The sequence below is a fragment of the Vidua chalybeata genome, chromosome 18 (genome assembly GCF_026979565.1).
Source record: "Vidua chalybeata isolate OUT-0048 chromosome 18, bVidCha1 merged haplotype, whole genome shotgun sequence".
Classification (NCBI taxonomy): Eukaryota; Metazoa; Chordata; class Aves; order Passeriformes; family Viduidae; genus Vidua; species Vidua chalybeata.
The window spans coordinates 9,489,295-9,507,987 of record NC_071547.1 but is presented as its reverse complement, the minus strand read 5'-3'; the positions used below and the strand labels follow the sequence as shown (position 1 = coordinate 9,507,987).

At 44.5% G+C, this 18,693-nt stretch overlaps 3 protein-coding genes across 7 annotated transcripts in view; 2 read left to right on the top strand and 1 right to left on the bottom strand.

The window, feature by feature from the left end:
• On the bottom strand, positions 1 to 4,057 carry C18H12orf43 (chromosome 18 C12orf43 homolog). 3 transcript variants are annotated; one of them, XM_053959414.1, is made up of 6 exons: positions 2,759 to 4,057; positions 2,447 to 2,494; positions 2,102 to 2,201; positions 1,413 to 1,486; positions 1,002 to 1,092; positions 1 to 623 (listed from the first exon to the last, which is right to left on the bottom strand). In XM_053959414.1, the coding sequence occupies exons 1-6, from the start codon at positions 3,153 to 3,155 to the stop codon at positions 275 to 277; spliced, it is 1,059 nt and encodes a 352-aa protein (XP_053815389.1). In that variant the 5' UTR covers positions 3,156 to 4,057; the 3' UTR covers positions 1 to 274. The 3 variants fall into 3 exon arrangements, with proteins under 3 accessions (XP_053815389.1, XP_053815392.1, XP_053815390.1); XM_053959417.1 differs by having other exon boundaries at positions 2,891 to 4,057; XM_053959415.1 differs by lacking the exon at positions 2,102 to 2,201 and having other exon boundaries at positions 2,446 to 2,494.
• A 145-nt stretch (positions 4,058 to 4,202) lies between these two features.
• Positions 4,203 to 18,489, top strand: RNF185 (ring finger protein 185). Of its 3 annotated transcripts, XM_053959422.1 has the most exons (8): positions 4,320 to 4,485; positions 8,517 to 8,636; positions 9,715 to 9,948; positions 11,491 to 11,509; positions 12,176 to 12,288; positions 12,805 to 12,859; positions 14,785 to 14,902; positions 16,026 to 18,489. In XM_053959422.1, exons 3-8 carry the CDS (start codon positions 9,767 to 9,769, stop codon positions 16,121 to 16,123), a joined length of 585 nt encoding a protein of 194 aa, XP_053815397.1. In that variant the 5' UTR covers positions 4,320 to 4,485; positions 8,517 to 8,636; positions 9,715 to 9,766; the 3' UTR covers positions 16,124 to 18,489. The 3 variants fall into 3 exon arrangements, with proteins under 3 accessions (XP_053815396.1, XP_053815397.1, XP_053815395.1); XM_053959421.1 differs by lacking the exons at positions 4,320 to 4,485; positions 8,517 to 8,636 and adding an exon at positions 4,203 to 4,294; XM_053959420.1 differs by lacking the exon at positions 8,517 to 8,636.
• Positions 17,214 to 18,693, top strand: part of LIMK2 (LIM domain kinase 2) — a 32,468-nt gene continuing 30,988 nt past the window's right edge. Inside the window, exon 1 of the mRNA XM_053959412.1 lies at positions 17,214 to 17,282. The gene's annotated coding sequence lies outside the window, so the exon portion shown is untranslated. The remainder of the gene's footprint in view (positions 17,283 to 18,693) is intronic.

The following is an 18,693-nucleotide window of genomic DNA, read 5'->3' as shown; positions in this document are numbered from 1 at the left end:
TCTGCCATGCAAGTCTGGCACAGTATTTAATCCTTTTAGATTGGGCCTGCATAAGCAGCAGCACAGACAACTGCTGTGTGAGGAGAACAATGTTCCCTTCCTCGGGGACGCCAGTAGCACAGGAAGTCACTTAATTAGTCTCTCAGGCCACTGAGCTTTTAGAACAGATGCTTTGCCAATTAATTTCCCCTCATCTGCAGCAACTCTTGTTGTTAGGTTTTCTTTCAGTTTCCTTTACCCATCACAACCACCTGCTGTTTGCAGAGCAAAATCATCATTCTTTTTTCTTCTTCTTTTTCTTCTTCACAGCTCCTGGCAGCACAGAGTTCTCTCTGTGATTGCTGTTCTGTCTCTCCTGCTGGCCATTTGCAGACACCAACCGAGGCAAATCTTTGCAGATCTGGTCACACTCTGCTGGGTCTACTATTTTCTCTTGAATATTATTGTCTCTCCTCATTTTCTTCTTCTTCTTCTTCTTTTTCTGGTTGGGCTCTACATAACCCTGACTCTGATCCTGGCTGGAGCCCTGGGACAATGCAGGGAGAGCACTTTGCTTCAGGATATCCGCAGCTGACACGGCAGCCTCCCGGCACCTTTGCCACTCTTGGTCACTGTCTGTGTCACTGGAAAGGTAACAAGAGGGAAGGAAGTTGTGTTGCATTTTTGCCTTGAATTCACCCAAAACTTGGACAGCAGAGTAACTTGGGATGAGAACACACGATAAACACCCAGTGGCTCCCACACCTACAGTCTGCATTTAACCAGTCTGAAGGCCAATGTGTTCTTTACACACTCTAGGAGGGGAAAGAAAATCTCCCACAAACATTCCTCGTTCCTCGGCACTAAAAAAGAAACAAAATTCTGGTCTAGTCAAATACAGGAATCATAAACGCACACTTCTCAAGCTCTTCAGCTTCCTATTCCCTCGTGGGAGTCCCAGCTGCCTCTGAAATGTGGGATGCAACAGTACCTGAGGAGCAAAGCAGCTGCCAGCACCTCACCTGGAGCTAACTGGCCTCCTCCTCCTTGCTGCAGGGCAAGGCTCCGGCTTCCCACAGTCTCCAGGGACAGAGGAAGAGAAGAGGCGAAAACCTGAAGTATGGAAAGGGGGGTTTTAGGCAGAATATAAAACAGAGCTGGAAGCAATCAACAGCTGTTTCCCTGGAAGCCTCAGCGCTGTTTCTGTATTTCCACAGTGCTTGACAGCAATTATTTGGGACTGTGTGGGAGGACTTGGGGCACAGAGGTCAGAGCTGCAAAGTAACAGCCCCCACAGACACCACCAGAGGCTCTTTCAGAGCAGATGTTTATCAGTCACTTGGATGTCCTGTCCTGGTGATGGACAGGATCCATCCCACCTGTCAGCAGCTAAGAGTCTCAAAACAGCCACAATGGCTGAGACTGGAACTCACCATCATCTTCAGAGTCAGACTGTGCCAACGAAGTCTGCGATGGCCCCGATGAGTCCTTCAAGACAGTGATGAAACTAAACAGAAAACCCCAGTCAGATCTTAGACAGGTTTGTGCAAACTGAGCTACAGCTGGGTATTTCTGGGAAACAAGACTAGAGGGAGATGTTGCACAGATCCTTTTTGGTTAGTGAGGCTGCCTCAGCTCCCTGTTTCCAGAGCAGACCAGGCCTTCTCTCCTCAGAAATGCAAGCCACAAGAACAGTTGAAAACCAACATTTCTAAAGCCAGCTCTGAACAGCAGGAATTCCAGTTCTCCAGGGTCATGCTTGCACAACAGACAGAGTGGCAGCCCAGGACCAGGCATTCTGCCAGCACAGCCCTGATCCAGGCACTGGTGTAGGTTTTAGGAACAAATCAAAGATTCTCCTGCCAGCCTTTACAGGATGGAAGTCTCTTTTCTCCCCACAAGATGTTCACCACAGAGGCAAATGAAGACAACCAGTGCTGCACAGAGAGTGATTTTGACCAGATGGGCACAGCACATCAGCAAGGTTAGGTCACAGAATTGGAAGCTTGTACTTAATACAGGCATGAAGGAGACAAGATGTTGAATTTCCTGGGTTTAGCACACAAACACATCAGTGTAACTGACCCACAGAACACAGGCTTCAAGCCTTGCACACCAGTACCTGTCTAGCATGGTTCCCAGTTTCTTTGCAACGTGTGCTCTGAACTCTGGAGTCGTCTGGAGCTCATTGTCACCCTCCTTGCGGCCGATTGCCTCACGCCCGTTTGAAATAAGAACAAGGATTATCTCTTTCGAGGCCAATAACATCTGGCCCTCTCACCCAAAAACATATTCTCCTGTTCAGATTTAAGCATCATTTCAGATTATGGTTGGACTAATTCCCCAAACAGAAACTTCCCCTTTCAGTATGAAGTATCACAAGGAACAAAGTAGAAGCAGCATAAATATTACACATTATTTTTTTCTTCAGGGAAACATTAAGTCTGAAACCAGAAGCAAAAATACCTCAGGCTTGGCTGATCTTTAGGCTGCAAGCGATCCTTTCTAAAGCCCCCTGAAAGTAGCAAAGCACATTTAGAGACTTGCGGCCAGGACCTCCTTAACCCCCGTCAGGCACATGTTATATATTTATAAATTATTTATAAATTATAATGCCTGAAAAACAGCCCTGGCCCACTTTCGGGGGAGAACAGTTATGAGGGGAAAGGGGAACTCCTCTCAGGCCAGGACTGCCGGGAGGGGGCTCTGGGCCTGGCTGGAGGCCGGACATGGCCTCGGGAGGGTTGGGCAGAGCCTCCCCCACTTCTGACACCGGTACCGCGGCACAGAGGAATCCCCAGGGTCACGAGGAGCAGCGGAGGGGGCCGGACCGGAGCGGCGAGGCGGGGAAGAGAGGGGAGAGCACGCCGCAGCGGGGGGAGCAGAGCCCAGCCTGTGCACCGCCTCTCACCGCCGCACGGCTCCGCCCGTGCTGCCGCCAGCGCGGTGCAGTCCCAGGCAGCCTCCCGGAACCGCGCGGCCGCTTCACCGCTGCTGTCCGAGTCCGAGCCGGTGTCGCTGTCCGGGCCCGAGACGCCCCTGGGCGCCGCCATCTTGCAAGCGCGGGACACGCTGGGCGCTGTGGTACGGCCGCAGTGCATGCCGGGAGCTGTAGTCCGGCCGCATAGCATGCCGGGAGCTGTAGTCCAACACGGTCCCCCATACCCGAATTTCATAAACTCATCCTTGTTTTAATCAGCTTTTGGAGGATACGGTTCATGTCTTTGGGGCCCTGGTAAATTTCTAATCAGTTACTACACTGACATCAAAATTTTTGCTGGAACGTAGAAGTTGTGCCCAACCCTGCTGCTTTGCTGACTGGTTGAAAACGAGAGAGCTGCTTTGTTAAAGATTTTCACTGCTCTGCAGGTAGGACTGCTTTGTGTGCTCCTCATGCCATCAGCACTGTCACGTTAAGTGCTACATTTTCATCTCAACTTGAAATTTTCTGGTGTGATACAACGTGTTTGGTGGTTCCAGGTGGGCTTCTTGCTAACCATTTTGCTGTGGGTTTTGCCGAGCCTATGTGCAGGAAAGCAGCAGGAAGACTTCGTATAACTGTTTTTATCCTGCTGGACGCTTCCCGGCTTGCACGTTCCAACCTTCACACTAGAGCTGTGCAGTCTCAGGCTGCCTGGCAGCAGACAGGCTGCTGCCTATATCCTTGGGCTCTTTCTGATGAGCTCCCTTGGCACTAGCTTCCCTTAGTTTCTTCACTATTCCCTCATAAAATTCACCTACTGTAGTGGAAGACATTGGTTTAGGATTCGCCCATTCTCCACTGTGTAAAAGAACAAGCAATTTGGGGTTGTTTTGTACCTTGGAGTCCTCAGGACTGGTGGGGTGCCCTCAGAGCTGGGACAAACCCCCCAGAAGTGCCTTCTCGGGCAGGTCACCTCCTCTCCCCTGCTTTGGTCCCTCTGTTTCTTTGGTTTCTCTCAACCGCATAAATACCTTTATCAATATCTAAATGCCTTTATCAAGCTCTCTGTTTCCATCCTGGAGCTTCTCAGCTCAGATCCTTTCCATCCTGAATCTGTTCCTCAGCTCAGACGCTTAGCACTCTACTCTCGTAAGTCAACAATTTGTTTCCCCTCAAACTTCCTTCCTTCCCTTTCCGTCCTTCCTTCCTTTTCTTTCCTCCCTTCCTGCTTGGGCCGAGCATTCGCTACGAACTTCTTGCAGTCCCCGGAGGCCGCCGTTTGCCCGCCCCTCCCCGGGCAGCAGAGCCGCCCACGCCCGCAGAACCGGGGGTCGCGGCGGGGGCCGAGCGCGGGCGGAGCAGCCCGAGCCGTTCGCCCCGGAGGAGCCCGAGGTAACGAGCGCCCGCGGGGTCTGCGTGGGGCCCGGGCTGAGGAGGGGCCGCGGGCAGCGACGCTGGGTTCGCGGAGCCGCCGCGGTCGGTGGGGCGAGGGCCGAGCCCTTCCGCCGGCCGCGCTTCCGGGCGGTCAGGTGACGGCGGAGCGGCGGCTCGGCACGGGCGCTGCGGGGAGCCCGGACCCGCCGGTGAGCAGGGCCGGGCCGGGCCGGGCCGGGCCGGGCGGGGGGCGGTGTGGGGAGCCGGGGCCGGGCTGCGGCTCCGAGGCCGAGCCGGGCCGGGCCCGGGCGCTGGGAGGCCGGAGCCGCCTGCGCCCGCTCCAGACGAGCGGGGCGGAGAGGCCGCGGAAGCCCCGGCCTCGCCCGGTGCCTCTGGAACCGCGGCCGGCGGGCCCGGCGCGTGTCCCCCGAGCTGCCGGCCGGGCTTTGTCCCCGGAGGCGCCGCGCCAGGGCCCGCAGGTGTCCGGGGCTGCGCTGTGCGGGGCCGGACCCGCCGCCAGCAGCGATAGATGGCTCTGGCTATGTGGCGAGGCGTCAGCTGCTGGTGCACGACATTGGTTATATTTTGAGAATTGCTCGTATATTAAGACTCGCTTGTGACTTCGTAAATCACGTCTGTTGTATATAATAACTGTTGTATTTGATAGTTTTACGTTTTGCTGCTAACCTGGGTTAGCCAGGCACGTCTGTCTCACACGGTACTGCAAACCAGGAAAACGCTGGGGCAGCATTACCCAACTGGTTATATTCCCTTTTTTTTTTTTTTTTTTTTTTTTTTCCCCTTTGGACTTTGTGAGGTAAGAGGATAAAATCTTTGTTGAAAGATTTTTCTTGGAGTCTATATTAAACCTTTATGGAACAGATAAAAAAAGCAATTAATCACCAGAGGGTTTTTACTGTTTGCATTTACAAGGTACATGGACTCCTCAGTGTTCCCGAAGCAGCCCTTCAGCTGGCCCTTACCTGCCAGCACTGACTGTAACACAGATGTGCATTGCAGAATCCCACTTAATGAAACGAGGCCATCAAGGGCACGTGGGGCTGGAAGGCAAATGGCTGCTTTTGCAAGAGCAAGTGATCACATGAATTCATGTTTTGGGACCACTTTGTGGTGATATTAAAATGCAGGTGCCCAATATGGGTTACAGGAAGCGGAAAGATGAACTTGAGAAATGTTTCCAAGGAGTTAAAATGTAACATGTTTGGGGGACAGAAAAGAGTAAAATGGTAGTGAGAGATAAATATGTATTTAATGATTAACAAGAGGACATTTATGTGTTTGTTAAAAATATCTAAAATGACTGTCAAGAAGTCCATGCACTTTCTTCTAGGCATTGTCAGCAGTTTTCAGCTAAGGTTACCTGGTTGTACTTGAAGCCCAGGCAATTGTAATATGTTAAGTATCAGATTGTTGTTAAACTTAGGAGTGGGCATATTTATATAAACTCTCAGTAGTAGTTTTAGATTTAAATTGGTTTTCTAATGTGAATTTTTCTTTTGTAAAAAATTTTCAGTGTCAGAAAATGACACTATTACTTTAGGGATAAGAAAAATACACTGACAAATCTTCTTTTTGATTTAAACTGCAAAAGGTTCAGGAACTAAATCAGAACTTGTTTCATAAAGAAAGTAGATTTGGATTGTTTAAATTTCAGTAATCTAAATTCAGTAAGGTAAAATAAAATTTATTAGGAAAGAAATATGGAAAAGGGTCTTTCCTGTGGAATTGACATCCAACAGTGCTGCTTGTTTTATTTCATTGTTATGGCAAAGAGGAACAGACTTTGAGTTTTGTTAATAAACTAGCCAGACTTCTGTATCCTCACCAGAACCTTTTCTCATTGTTCATGAAAAAAATTAAATATTTGAGACATCCTCATGTCATGCTGTGAACACGAATTCCAGGACTGTTTTGTATAGGTGAAATTAGCGTCTAATTTATATTCCTTCTTTGCCTTTCCCAGGTTGAATTAATGTTGAATTAATGCTGTTTCCAGCAGATTTTTTTTGTGTACCTTAACTTATGGTGAAAACTCCTCTAGCCTGTCTTGAAGTGTTTTTCCTGTGTTTTGAGGGCTGGGCAGTGTACTTTGTGTACTTTGGCAAGTACAGTCATTTGCTGAGTTCAGAAGTGTGGTCTTTGACAGTAGCCACTCAGCTTGTGCTTTCCTGGTGTACAGTAGCTTTACAGATGAAGTTTTTAAAATATGAGGGGAAAATTTCTTTCTTACTGGCTCTCAGTGAGATCTATACCCAGCACATGGACATTCCCAGTCCCCTGCACTTACTCCTGTCGTGGACCTCCTGTGCTCTCAGCTGTCACCACACCTTCAGGTCCTTTTGGAGTTCCACCCTCTCATGTACCTCCACTTCCATGTCTTCACACTCCACCAGCTTTCTGTATTTATTTAGGAAGCCTACTTGCAAATGCGTTCCTTGTTTCTTAACTGTTCCTCTGCTGCCACTCTTGATTCTTGGCTGTAGTAAACATCAGTCATTTTTCAGAAAAACCTGTTGGGATATAACATAGGGATTGTGGTTTAAAGGAAATAACCAGCTAATCCAGATGGCTTTTAGGAAACAAAGATACTGTTTTCCTGTAAATATGTAGAGAGCAAAGAAGTAAGAAGGAGAAAAGGCAAGATCTCGGAATGCCTGCAGTTAAGTATTAGCTGATTTTTATATCCTTTCCCTTGTTTTGTTTGTTGCTTATCATGCCTCCAGGGTTGATTTGGAGACCTGATCTGAAAGACAAGTTTGTAGCAAACCTTGACTGGCATCCCTCAGTTGTGTTTTCTTAACCCCTGAAGTCATGTTCTGTCCCAGTGTACTCACAGTCTTCCTCCCAGACTCTAAAGCAAATTGAGAATGGGGTTGGTTTGGCCTGTTGTGTTAGTTGTTGATTTTTTTAGTTTGTGATTTGCGTATGGTTTGTTGGTTTTTTTTTCCCCCAGAGAGTTTTGTGTCAGAGTTTAAGAAGTTTGAGTGACTGTTCAATTTTGAGCTCATTCTGCATTCAGAACAAGTTCCATTTGCAGTTGAATCCCTACTTTAGGATTCAGAGTACACTCACAAGCTACACAATATATGATTATCAAATGTAAATTTAGCCACTGGAAGCTGTTTCACGTTTGCTTCTTTATATATGTGCAGATGTACAGAGCCCAGCAGCATTTGTTACAGACCAGTTATGTTAAACTGGGATATTCCAGGGACAAGAGCAAATGTTTGAGAAGGGTTTTATTTTTACTGTTGCATTTTGCTATGGTTTTGCTATTTTAAATTGGTTATGTCCTAACAGGTCACTGGGCCCCATCAGCCAATGAACAAATACTTAGGATCCCCAGCAGAGATTAAGGAATGACCCTGTTCTAGTAAAGGAGATTCAGTGCCTGTTGCATTATGTCATTTTAATCTTTCTTCTGTCTCAGCCATCTTTATTCCATATCATTACTGATATTTCTCTGGATTTCTTTGTCATCTTTCTTCATAACATTTTATTTATTTGTTGTAGTTACTAAAATGGAGGGTTTTTTTCAGTAAGTTTTTCTGGAGATACAGATGTTATCTTTTTGACAAGTCTTCAGATTCATTGTGTTAATATACGGAATTTAATTTGGAAAAAGGAATTTTTTTTCCACATTGGTATTAGGGACTCTGAATTTATTTGCCTCTTGTACACATCCTTTCCTTGTGTTATATGTCAAAATGTTTCTTGTGACCGTTCCATAAAGGCATGCAGTATTTTTTACAGTGTTTTGAACTCCTTAGTTTTAAGGAGGTTTTCTCAATTTTTATATTAATATATATAGGTCCAAGTTGATACATTTTTACTTGAACTGCTCTTGAGCAAGACAGGCTGAAGATTCTGGTTGTAAGGATGTGTGAAAAATCCAAGTGTCTTTGGCATACAGTTTGTGGGTTGGCAGCATTTCCATCTGCCTTGATCTAATGTGGATTTTAACTTTGTACAATGAACTGAGTGTAAATGGAGTCGTGGTGTGAAATGCTAAGAGTCAGCACTACTGAAAGCAGCGTATGTTGAAGTGCAGCATCTGTGAATACAAATCTCCCTTCTGGGACACCGTGCAAAATGATGTAACGGAGTGAAAAAGCTCTGCAGAAATAGATTTCACCTGCTGTAACTGAGTGTTTGCTGCAATTCTTCACAAGGCCCGGGTGTGATGCTTTCCTGACTGTGCAGTGGGATTGTATTGTAGGAAAAAAAGCTGTTGGCAATAACAGCTGGAGATCCTGAGGCTTTAGTTGGCTGCCCTGCACCTGAGCTGCAGCTCTGCTACAAAGAGGCAACACAAAAGAAAGCCTTTAGTGCTTGGGGGGTAAGTTGGAAAAGAAATTACCTTCTGAAAAATTCATATTGCCCTTTGAAAATGCTTCACTGTTTGTACACTTGCAAAAAATTCAGATAATCTGAATCACCTGTTTGTTTCTCACAGCTTTATCTAAGTATTCCTGCTCCTGCAGCATCAACACAATGTTAGAGTTTCATGAAAAGCATAGTGAAATATTTGAAACATTTTTGTTTTAGTGAATTAGTTTTCAGTAGCTACTGAAACTCTCTTAGTTCTTGGATTGCAAATCTTGTACTGGCAAAAGTGTTTCTAGGAATCTAAATGCCTTGTGCTCAGTCTCAAAGTTTTAGGTACTGTGGAATTTACATATGAAGGAATTGCACTGTAGAAGTTGTTGCTACTGAAATAAAAGGAATGCTCTTCTTTGGTAAATATGATTATGTTAATGAGAGGTGAAAGCATGGAAGTAAAATTCAAGCACATTAAGGTACAATTTTTAATATTTCTGCATTATTACCTTACTACTAGATTAGAAATGTTTAATATTTTGAAAGTACTAGGAATGTTTGATTATCAACATTGCTGTGATAGCAGCAATATACTGCTCAGGAGAGAATTCAAGTTCTAAGCCACCTTTGCTTGCCATTATTGTCATTAATATTCCAAACTGATGAACACTGAACTTAAAACTCTGCATTGTCAGTCTGTTCAAACTGTGAATTACTTCCTGATTGAATTCTGCTTCCGACTGCCCTCTCAGTTATAAGTTGTGTTGAATTTTGGAAGAGCATGTATGACTAGGTGAGCTCATTCTCCTTACAGCAAATGGCATTTATCAGAAAATACCGGGGGGTTGTTTTGGCTGTGGATGCTTATCAGTAACAGTAAAATACAGGTCACACATCAGCCAGGTCATCCTGTGGGACTGCAAAGTAGCTTAGTCTCTAAAAAAAGATCCCTCTTGGCTATGTTAAATTAAAACCATCAACAACAGGATTCAAGAGCTTCCTAGATAAATCACTACCAGTTTGGAATGGGGCCAGAATGCAATGTTCATAATGCCAATAATTATTTAGGTTTGTTTGGTTTTTTCCCTTTCTCACAGCTAGGATACCAAGAGGAAAATTTTCTTGACCTTGTTTGGGCAGTCCTTGAGTATGGCAAGCAAAGGACCCACGACTTCTGCATCAACAAAGAGCTCCAGTACTGGAGGGACCAGTGGCAGCAGTAGCAGTAATGGTTCTGGGGACAACACTAATCAGGACAACACTTTTGAATGCAACATCTGTTTAGACACTGCCAAGGATGCAGTTATCAGCTTGTGTGGGCACCTCTTTTGGTAAGTGCTGCAGCCCCACACATCAGCCAGAACACCATCTATCTGATCCCATAAAAACCTGTGATGTTTGTAACTCCAGAGGAGGGACTGTGGGTTTGGTTTAGGAGAAGCTTGGGTTTGCTCCTCAGCTGGTTTTCTTTGCTTGTGTTCCAGGGAGTGGGTTTCCTGTGTCTTAAACTCCTTGTACTGCTGGATTATTGTGTAAAAGCAGCTCCACACAGACAGTTCAGTGCTCATTGATATTGTTTGCTTATGTGTGTTATTTTATTTGTGCTGTCTGGCCTAGCACAGATGTGTTCTTTAGATCTAAATTCCTTTCTGACCTCAGCATACCTAAACCTGGATATTAATCTGGGTTCTGCAGGTCAAATTGTAGTTTCTCCTACAAGCTTGCTTTGTTTTTTTCCTTTGAAATCATAAAAAAAAAGAAAAAAAATAGGCAATAAGCTTTTACATATGGGCAATTTCTCTTTTCCCATGATATTGCGCTTGTGTTAGGAACTTTTTAGTTCTTTAATTTGACTTAGAAATAATGTACAGCACAGATATAATATATATGCAGAATTTCTGATGTGGGTAATTTGGTTTGAATATACCCTTTCTTGAATGTGAAGAATTAAAGGGTTGACATGGCCAAATGTGGGGGGGTTGGAGTTCATTTTACACAGTGGGCTAAATCTTTAATAAAAAAGAAGCCTGAAAGTGCTTTTCTCCTGTGCAAATATACATAACATCTGAAAATCCAGGATTTTATTTGGGGAGATGGAAAATCACTGACTTAGGGCGTGTTAAGATAAAATAACACTAAATTATTGCACAAAGGGATTTGGAATAATGGAATCTTAAAAGTACCAGGTGTCTTGTCTGAACGGTGTTATTGAGACCATTTTGAAAGCAGATGGCTGTTTAGTAGTTTTATCTTGTAGTTGCTTGTCTTTGACCTTTTTTTAATTTGTCATAGCAATTTAATCTGTATAATGGGAATTTCTGTGCCCTGAGCAATTGAGTCTGATCTCAATAGCTGACCCTGCTCTGAGCATCAGGTTGGACTAGAGGCTACCTGAGGTACCCTCCAGCCTTAGCTATTCCATTGATTCTGTGAATATGGCTGATGTTTCAGCTCAATTTCTAAGATCCTAAAGTCTCATTACTGACATCTTGCGCATTTGCATCTTGACTTTGGGATAGCTTTTCATGGTATCAGAAGAGAAAATTTGTACAATAAACTCTAAGATTAATGCAGCCTCTGTCTGGGCCTTTGGTATGGATGAGGACCCAGGTGTGGGAGATGCACAGAACCACATCAGGAATTTAGATTGCATAGCCTGAAAAAAAACCAGTGGAGATCAGTCTTGGGCTGTGTTTGCAAAAATTATTTTAATGGGAGGCTACAGAACTGGCCTAGCTGGATTCCAGGATTCTGTTGTCACCAAGCTGTGCTGTCCCTGTTCGCTGCACATTTGTCATGTAGAGTTCAGTAACTAATTCTATTTTCCTCTCTTTTTCTGCTCTGTGAACAAATTGTCCTGGGAATGCTCACAGTTGGCCTTGTTTACACCAGGTAAGACTGGTTTTCTTTTACTTTGTCTTTCATCAGCTCCAGTTGCTCAATAAAGCCCTTGGTTCTCTGGAGTATCCCCCGCTCTTTTCAAATGTGCTTTTCTCTCCAGGACAGTCACAACCTGCTCACGCAGCTTAATGTGCAACAGCTTGCAATCTGCTCTTCGAGCAACAAGACAACTTAGATTCTGTTCCACTTGCCTCCACTTTTGAGTTTCTTAAACCCTGCATAATTGCAGTTTTGGTACAATTACTGTTGGAGCTAGCAGGGTTTAGTTTGCAGGTTTAAGTGCTGAGTGTACTTCTCTTTGTGTACATAGTGTTTTACATTGTGGTACCATTATAGAGAAGGTGGATGACAGGAAGGCTATCTGCACTAGCCCTTGGCCTTTGCAGTCCATGCTTCAGTTTGCAGGACTGCTTGTACTCTTTATTTCTTATTTTACTCCAGCACAAATCTGAATATGTACACATCAGCAAGTTGTTCCCACCAGAACAACAGCCTAAGTGCTAACTCCACTTTGGGGAGTACTTGGGACTTATTAAATGTTTTGCTCCAGAACTTTGTGAGAAATTGCTAAAGTCTTTCTGCCTGGCTGCAAATGAGGTTTTGCACAGTTATTTTTGTGGTATTTTAGTGGTTTTCTTATAATTTCCTTTCTTTTAGTGGCTAGAGACCAGGCCAAACAGACAAGTGTGTCCTGTATGCAAAGCAGGAATCAGTCGAGATAAAGTTATTCCTCTGTATGGAAGAGGTAGCACTGGGCAACAGGACCCCAGGTAAGAAACCTAAATGCAACTATTTTCATTTGAAAATTAAAGATGAAACTTTAGGGTCTTAAGATTAAGCTGTTAAAGTGCTGAATTCAGAGTTTTAAATACTTTGTCAAAAGACATAGATCTGATATTTCTGCCAAATAATTCTGGCTTTTTCAGGGCCTGGGTTTACATACATTTCTTGTTCTACTGGCAATTCATTTTAATTTGAATCAAGTGTTAATTATCAGTTGCAAGTGGCAGGTTGCAGCAATTATTATCTGACCAGAGAAGCTTATATTAAATGTTCACGTCCTCAGTTTTTAGCCTTTGCAATGGGTGTTTGTTATTCAAAAGTGCAGCATTATGTGCTGCTGAAGGTCCAAAGCTGCGTGGTTGGCTCGCTCACACACTGCTCCAGCTCTGCTGGATGGCTCCAGGAGGCTGTCTTTTATGGTGATTCTGCATTATTAGCCAGGCTACTGCAGATACTGTTGCCACATGTCCTTGCACTCAAGCTAATTTCACAACTTCCTGCAGAGAGAAAACTCCACCACGACCCCAAGGACAGAGACCTGAACCAGAGAACAGAGGGGTAAGTGATCCAAGAAGCTTGAGTGGTTTAGTTGTTTTTATTGATAGTGGTATTTATTAATCTGGAGGACATAATGTGTGTGAGAGAACCTGCATGAGGATCCTGCAGCTTACACATCCTGCTCTTCTCCAGCTGGTTGTTCATGAATCATTGATAGCTGTGGTGTGGCAGAGAGCTCCATTCTTGTGGTACCCTTTAGCATCCCAAGAACAGCCCATCTTGGATCATGCTTCAGAACACAGCCCAGTGTGGTATCACTGGAAAAGCTTTTCATACTTGATTGTTCTCCACGTTTAAATACAAGAAACACTTTGCATTGAAAATTCTTTGTGCAAGTGTACTTCTGTCAAAACATACGTGTCATTAATTAATCCACTTATTAATTTAGATTTTTGACACTGACACCTGCTTCTCTCATTTCGACGGGATGTTACTGTACCATGGCATTACAAGCAAGAGGAAGTCAATATCTGTTGGATGCATGCTAATTTGAAGAGGGATCAGTGGTTTGGTTGAGGAGATTACATAGGGTGAATGTAAACAGTAGCTGGCACAGATGGAGCAGACGTGGGAGTAGGCGGTAGGACAGACCACAGTGTTCTTCAGCATGATGGCAGCAAGCATGACCTGATGAAACAATGGCACATTTCCATGTAACTCAGCCTGGAGTCCTTGGAGAGGATTGTCTCCCTCATGCTTCAAGCAAACAACTCTGCAGGGTGTGATTAAGGTGCATCTGTATTGAATGTATTGGGAGCTCAGCTGTTCTCTTTCACTAGAGCATTACTGCCTTACTAAATCAGCTCCTGTACCTTACTTGAACCTTTCAGCTGGTGCTGCTGTAAATCAGAGGGATGGGGTATGAAGGCAGGGCAGTAGTGGTGCTATTCTCTTCATATCCTGTACCTGCCACAGAGAGCTTTGCTGTCCCTCAGAGTTAGTGGCAAAAAATGCTTGAGAAGAGTATGGTCAAAAGACCAACTCCTCAAATCAAGGGTCAACCAAGAAACATTTGGCTTTTATTGCATAAGTAAAATCATCTTTGTCCTCCCATTGTTGGTGGTGATAAACCAGAGGGTCTTTCAGTACTGGTATCACTGTTTTAATCCTGAGGTGAGAGGACAGATTGCTGGATTACAGAACTGTGGGCTCTCCACAGTGTTTAGTCATGACACAAAGCCCCTAGATTCACACACAATTCTCAAACAGCACACTGCTTCTGCAGAGCAGGATTCATCTCAATTCAGAGCACTTATCTTTTGACTTGATGTGGTATTTTAGTCTGGATCCCTCGGGGTCAGTGTTATTGCATTGTAACTTCCTTTTTTCCTCCTTTTCTTATGTCTTGCATTCCTGCCCCAGGTGATTCTGCCACCTTGAGTTCCCATGGTAAATTTTTTTGTGGTTTTCCTTCAAATGCTCTATGCATCCCACTGGCAATTTATCATTTCACTGTTTAACTGATGCACATGTATCACAAATACCAATTTAGGTTATTTTCTTAAGCACCTTTCTTATATGGCTAACAGCTGTTAACACATGATACATTGTTAAGACATTGTAAATAGAATTCCTTCTTGTGATTTTGATACATTGGCAGATACCTACTACTTTAAGTTGAGAAAGGTTACAGTTGAGAAACACTGTCCTAATTTGTGGCCCTCAAGCAAAAACTGCAGTTGCTAGTTTTCATTTTCTCAAACCTTTGGGTTGCTTGGTGTATTTGTTGCTCTCTGAAACATTTTAAAGCCAGGAGAGCTAGGAGGATCTCTACAAAAGTGTGTCAGACTGAAAGCTGCCAGACAGCGTGGCCCTCCTTCAGCCATGGGAAAGCCAGTGAGAGGGAATGTCTGCACGTCCACAAAATACTCTGAAATAGGCTCTAAGTTATTACCTTTTTGTCTTCTGTTCTTTGTTCTCTGCAGGGATTCCAGGGCTTTGGGTTTGGTGATGGTGGCTTCCAGATGTCATTTGGAATTGGGGCGTTTCCCTTTGGTATATTTGCAACAGCCTTCAACATAAACGACGGGCGACCTCCTCCAGGTACCACGGATCCTTCTGTCCCATCACAGACAGACATTTTACAAACTCTTAAATAATCTGCTAAATGGCAAAATATTCTGAACAGTAACCAGTGCTGTCAATAGAACCACAAAACGAGGGCAAAAACACTCTGTAGACAACGTGGTCTGTGGCTGGTATGTTTTGTACACAGACTTAAAAAAGAAGCAAGTTTGTCACTTCCATATAATTTGCTGAAGGCCCTCCTGGAAGACCAGTGACTGCAGGGAAAAAGTGGCACTGGAGACTACTCTCCTCTAATTCAGGTGTCTCCTCTAGTACACCAGCAGACTTCTCCTGAAAAATGTGACAAATTGGACTAGACTTTCTAATAATAATAAAAAGGAGTCACTAGGGGTGTATCAAGGAGACCCAGATTTTAAAAACAGCAGGAAAGGACCATTTCCTAAAAGATGAGAAGGAAAAATTTAAACTGGTGCTCTGTACCACAAAATTATGAATGCAAAGATTGTTCATTTTCAGAAATTTATCTCTGAGACAGTCATCTGTATTCTGCAAGAAGTAACTTTCCAGTGAAATTACTTCATGTTTTTGATTAACCAAAACCAGTTGGGTTACTCCAAGGGGTGACCTTGCTCTCTAACAGTGAAGTAATCCCTAGAGAACCTCCTCCCCATCTTCACTGTAGACAAACTTAATCTGTTTTGAACAAGAACACCTACTGCCCAGGGTTTTCTGAACTTATTTTGTGAAAGGTTATACCTGGCAAATCTTCCACCATGTCATATGGCACAGGAATTATGAGGAACAAACTCATTCTTCACATCACACCAGCGTTGCCAAGTCCTGTGCTGTCCTTGGGTCAAATTATCTTCCCTATTAACTATAGTTCAGTTTCCCCTGATAATCTGGTGGGGTGGGACTGAACTAAGGAGTCCTGCTTCAAGATACTTGTCTTCCTTCTGATCTGCCCATGCAGCCAGCCAGACTGAGGGTAGGAAGTAGCAATTTTCTCACCAAGCAGATTCTTTGCATATTTTTCAATGTATATATATACTATATTCAGAATATAAACAATCTGAGAGAAAAGGAAGGAGCTGAACTGTTGTTTGTTTTTTTTTTTTTTTTACTTCCTGTTTTCCAGCTGTTCCAGGGACTCCTCAATATGTGGATGAGCAGTTCCTTTCCCGCCTCTTCCTGTTTGTGGCACTGGTGATAATGTTCTGGCTGTTGATTGCATAAGTCTTTTCCATTATTCTATATATTCATGACCAACAAGGCCACTGAAACAGTTACAAACTGCATCCCCATCCCATTTTAAACCTCATGGTGTCTGGTTCCATAGCTACCTATGGGCTTCAGGAATTGGTGGTACCACAGCACAATGAGGAATCTCACATTTTGCGCCAGAGTTGGTAATTAAAACATTGGTTTGAAAGTGTATTTCAGCTCAGATATCTTGTACAACAGGTTCCTGCCACAAACCATGGGCCTAGCATTGAGCTGCGCTCCGAAAGGGAGTGCTGCTTTGAAATCCTGTGCCAATCAGTGACACCAGGTCTGTGGGATACACAGTTATCCCAGCAGACTGGGCAGGTAAGGAAACTTCTCCAGTGTGACCAGTATCTCCTGCTTTGCAACCACGATGGATCTGCCAGAGCTGCAGATGTTATTTAATGTCTCCATCAACATCTGACCTTCTCCAGGAGATCATCTGCAGCACTGCTGAGACTCTCTGGGGCACAGCACGTGATGCAAACGGAACCAGGTCTGGAGACTGGTTTCTTTTCCGTCTATTATTTCCTGGCGTGATGGAAAACCCTTCCTGATGGTTCTGATGGCTGTTAGAAGAAGGGATACAAATTTATGCTGCAATTTTTTAAAGCCTGAGCATGCTGGAGCCAGACACTGGAAGATTCTCTGGCTGTGGAGCCAGGTGGGGCTGCTGGACCCAGCCCAGTTCCTCACTGACAAACAGTGTTGTCTTCCCCAGCTCTGTGCAGCACCTGTGGCTGCACTCATGGATAATCCCCTCACAACCTCGTCACTGTAGCGACATTTATCTTTCTCAAGGCTTTGAGACTTTCTACAGGAGGTCATGTACTCCAGATAAAATCCTATTACAGATCTGAGATCAGCCTGTTTGGGGAGAGGAACAAAAGGCATCTTTGCATGAGTTTTGAGGTAAAACTTGTCATACTGTAAAATTACATAGGAGGAGACACGAGATCCTGCCTTTGCCAGCACATGCTCAGTAGGGAATATTTGGAAGACCTTCTCCCGTGCCACAGCAGAACAACTACAGCGCAAGAGTCTCTGCAGCTAAAATCTACCAAAGATTTTAATTTGAAGTGCTGGAGGAGACCGCAACCATTAATGTGCTAAGGGGATATTTCAGAAGGTGAGCAATCTGCAGCTGCTTTGGAATCCTGTTGGGTATTCAGCTTTAAAGAGTACTCCTGATGTATTTGTGTAGTTTCCTTCAAAACAGGTATGAAAGATTCCCTAGCAGGATGAACAGTTCATATTTCTCTGACTAGGCAATTCCATTTTTTTTTCTCTTACTATTTATAGATTTTTTTGATTCCGGCCACTCGTAGTCATAATGATTTCCTGCAAGATGAATGTTGTGACTTCCCTGGCAGTAAACAGAAAAACTGAAAAGCAAATCAATTATTAGAAACTTTGTTTCAATAGCTTGGGATTTTTTTAGCATATGAAAGAGTTTCCTGGGCAGGATACCTTTAATTAATTGTTATAGAAGTTTATTTATGTAATTATAAACTGTTTCCTTTTAGTGTCAAGGAAGAGTATGACTGAAGTTTAACTTGCCTACCTCCAAAATTCCATCTGGCAAGTAGAATGTTGCAAAGCTTCTGCAGTGTTTTGTCACGTCAGATTTATACCTGATTCAATAATCTGACAGAATATATCGCTCAACTATTTATAGTTGAGGTGGTGCTTCAGCTTTTGTTGTGCAACACTTCTGAGTAGCTGAACTTCGGCATAGGGTTCTTCTCAAGTGTAACTTGGTATCTGGGGCCCTTCCCAGGAGGAAAGGCTGTTTTGTTTGGTTGTCCTACAATGTCGCAGCTTTGGGTTCCTCTCCTGCGCAGTCAGCACCACCTGCTGATGAGAAGGGAAGGTTCATGTGACAGTAAGGAACGGATTCCTTCTCTTTTTGTACGGAGAAACTCGATACTGAAAGGTTGTGCAGGGAGGAGAAGCCTTTATCCCGTAAAGAGGATAGAGAAGTGACTGCAATACATTCAAAAGGTACTGAAATATATTTAATTAACACATTTTAAAAAACAGAATTTTAATGGATTGGGGGTGGGGATTTCCACCTAGGAGTGAGAGAGATAATGGATTTAGAGAAAGCTGCAGAAGCATGACCGAGAGCTCTTATTTTCCGGCAATTCAAGGATGAAATAGTCTAAAAGTGTTAACGCTTGGTTCCCCCTTTCCCTGGTGTGTTTTTGTATGTACCCTTTCCCGTAACCCGACCGCACGCGGCCCGGACGGCTCGGTTAGTGCGTTACCGTTCCTCCTCACTAATTTTCACTGTTGTGAAAGTGATTTAGAATTAAAAAATGGTTTTACATTGAGCGGAGTGCGCCGCCGTTCCTTTGCGCTGCCTCGGGGGCGGGAGCGGGGCCCGCCCGGGGCCGCGGCACGTGCGGGGCGGGGCTGCGGGCGGGGGGCGCCGCCATTGGCCGCCGGCGCGGAAAGGGCGGGGCGGGCCGGCGGGGCGGCGCGGGGATTGGCCGGTGCGCGGAGAGGGCGACGCCGATTGGCCCGTGGCGGGGGGC